This window comes from Medicago sativa, chromosome 3 (assembly GCF_051527215.1).
Source record: "Medicago sativa cultivar Bolivia chromosome 3, Bolivia_mono, whole genome shotgun sequence".
Classification (NCBI taxonomy): domain Eukaryota; kingdom Viridiplantae; phylum Streptophyta; class Magnoliopsida; order Fabales; family Fabaceae; genus Medicago; species Medicago sativa.
The window spans coordinates 79,176,846-79,179,491 of NC_140751.1; the positions used below are offsets into that span (position 1 = coordinate 79,176,846).

General features: G+C 30.7%; 1 protein-coding gene across 1 annotated transcript; it reads right to left on the reverse strand.

The window, feature by feature from the left end:
* Positions 1-1,389: 1,389 nt before the first annotated feature.
* Positions 1,390-1,791, reverse strand: LOC146940592 (uncharacterized). The gene has a single exon (XM_085749884.1). The coding sequence runs from the start codon at positions 1,789-1,791 to the stop codon at positions 1,390-1,392; it is 402 nt and encodes a 133-aa protein (XP_085606010.1).
* Between the last annotated feature and the right edge of the window lie 855 nt (positions 1,792-2,646).

Below are 2,646 nucleotides of genomic sequence, written 5' to 3' on the forward strand. Positions count from 1 at the left end.
CATGTCTCCATATCCTGACCATCAAACGCACCCTTAACACTTTTGTTGTTATCATTTTTAATCCTATTGATAGATTATGTTTTTACTTTGGCTATAAAATAAAATTTTATACTTTATTCATTCATTAAGTATAGAAAATGAATGAAATATATTGATTAAAACAATAAATTCAACCAAAAAAAATACTTTATTGATTAAAATAATAAATTTAAATGACTAAATATCATGATATTTATGACCATACATCCTTAAAAAAAATGACCATACATCCTTTTTATGTAAAGCCGTCCACTTTTTTTTTTTTTTATACAGGGACAATCATCTATTGTTAATAATACACGTGCTACATGCTCCATATTTTGGTTGATAATAATGCATATAAGTTGTCTTAGAAAAAAGTTGTCTTCCAAAAATAATATTACACATAAGCTTTCTTGAAGAAAAAAAAATACATATAAGCTATAAATATCCTTCATTAATACATTTAGATACCCTTCCAAAAATAATACATATAGATAATAATACAATTCCTGTAATAAAAAAGATGATAATAATACATTCCATTGTTACGTTTAATTTTTTAAGGATAAACATTTGAAAATAAATAGAAAATAAAGTTTAATTTTATAATATATAAAAGATATATTAAATCCCTAAAAGAAGATATATTAAATTAATAAATTTAAATGAGTAAATTTTAAATACTTAAAAACTAATATATATAAATTTTGTTATGAATTAAGAATACCCTTTTATGTCATTTTACATTTATCAGTTAGTTGAACTGCTAATTTTACCAAACACTTCAATTAGCTTATCAGCTATAAGTCATCAGTCATCAGCTATCAACCATCAGCTATAAGCAATCAGCTAGCTTATCAGCTATCCGCTATTTTTACCAAACAGAGCCAAAGACTCCGACCATATTGTTTTATGAGTAGAATGTCCATGGTTAACAAGTTTATCTGCACACCCATTGTCCGCTATTTTTACCAAACAGAGCCAAAGACTCCGACCATATTGTTTTATGAGTAGAATGTCCATGGTTAACAAGTTTATCTGCACACCCATTGTCCTTTATGAACCTGAGAGTTAGAGATATCTATACCCCCAAAATTCCAATAGAGGAGCTTCATTGAAAAATAGATGAAGGTTCACCCTTAGAACGGGTTTGATAACAGTTGAGTATATAATAATGTCATAATTTTTTTTAGAAGTGTATTATTTTTTGTTTTTCACATTTTCCTCCATCGGAGATAATCATGGTCAATGTCTTCTCAGACACAAATTGTGAATAACTCTTTCAATCAAGATCATTTGAAACTTTTTTTTTTTTTGATCAAGCTAAAAATGCATTAAACCACCAGGAGATGCCTGAACCCAATTACATCAAAAATCCAAAACAAAAACTAACAGGAACCAGAACCTAGATACAAACACTAAAACAGAAAGGCAAAGATCAATCAGTAGCCAATCTATAGTGGCTGACCCTGTGCTATCCCTATCAAGAAGGGGGAACAGAAAAGATGGTGGGGCCTGCCACCATTGAGAGGAGAACATAGCTACGCCCTGACCATTCTTGACTAGTGCATCAGCAACTTGGTTGCCATCCCTTAACACATGCAGACAAGAACAAACAATGCCATTGCAAAACTTCCTGCAATTAAACCATCTAGCTCTCATCCTCCAAGGAATCTTAGTGTCCTTATTAAAAGCATTCACCACCTGCAAAGAATCAGATTCCAAACAAATATTATTCAGCTGCATCTCTTTTGCCTTCTCAATAGCCATCATGCAAGCTGAAAATTCAGCTTCAGAGGCTGAAGCATGCCCAATGATAATTTCTCAGGTTGTTAAAGATCAAGTTGTGTATTTTTTTCATTCCCTGACTTGCAAAAAACAATAAAAAATTGATATTGACTATACTAAATAGTAAATGTTGACAAAAAAAATGTTAGTGAGTAGCTATGTTGCTAATTCACCTCATAGGTAATGAATGTGCTTTATTTTGGAGCAATGATATTTGAACAACCATTTGGTACAACCTATTTGACAACCTTCATTTTCTCTCTTTTCATTGGTCAAAAACAATGGAGAGAGAAAAAGGAAGAGAGAGAGTAAGAATATAATGTGAGTATGTGAGAGAAAGTTGTCTAAAAGTTGTCACAAAATGGTTGTACAAATATAATTTCTCTTATTTTGTGCAATTTAAATTTTGTTGTACTATGATTAGGAATCATGCATATACTCTCGGTCTTTCCTTGTTAGAGTGGCCAGAACCTATCAAAACAAAAATAATACTATATGGACCATTTAAATGTGGAGAAACTCTCGGCTAGACACAAAGATTTGGACTCTCTATTTGGTCACACACATATAAAAAGGAAAAAGTAGAAAAAATAACAATTAAATAATTATTAATTTTCAAATGATTTTAGCATGTTCACTTTTTTGTGTGTGTAACCAAATAGAAAGTCCAAATCTTTGTGTCCATCCAAGAATTATTGTTTAAACGTGTTAGAGACACCAGCTTCAGAACCGTGTAGAAAAAGCAAGGCCACTCATCCTACAGATAAGTCATCAGATAAAGCCAATTAAGTTTTAAAATATGGTAAAGCAAAAGGTATTGCAAATAATTAACTAAGA

What these genes read in the sequence shown, in the direction of transcription:
- LOC146940592 (XM_085749884.1), bottom strand. Translation starts at nt 1,791, where the DNA reads ATGGCTATTGAGAAGGCAAAAGAGATGCAGCTGAATAATATTTGTTTG.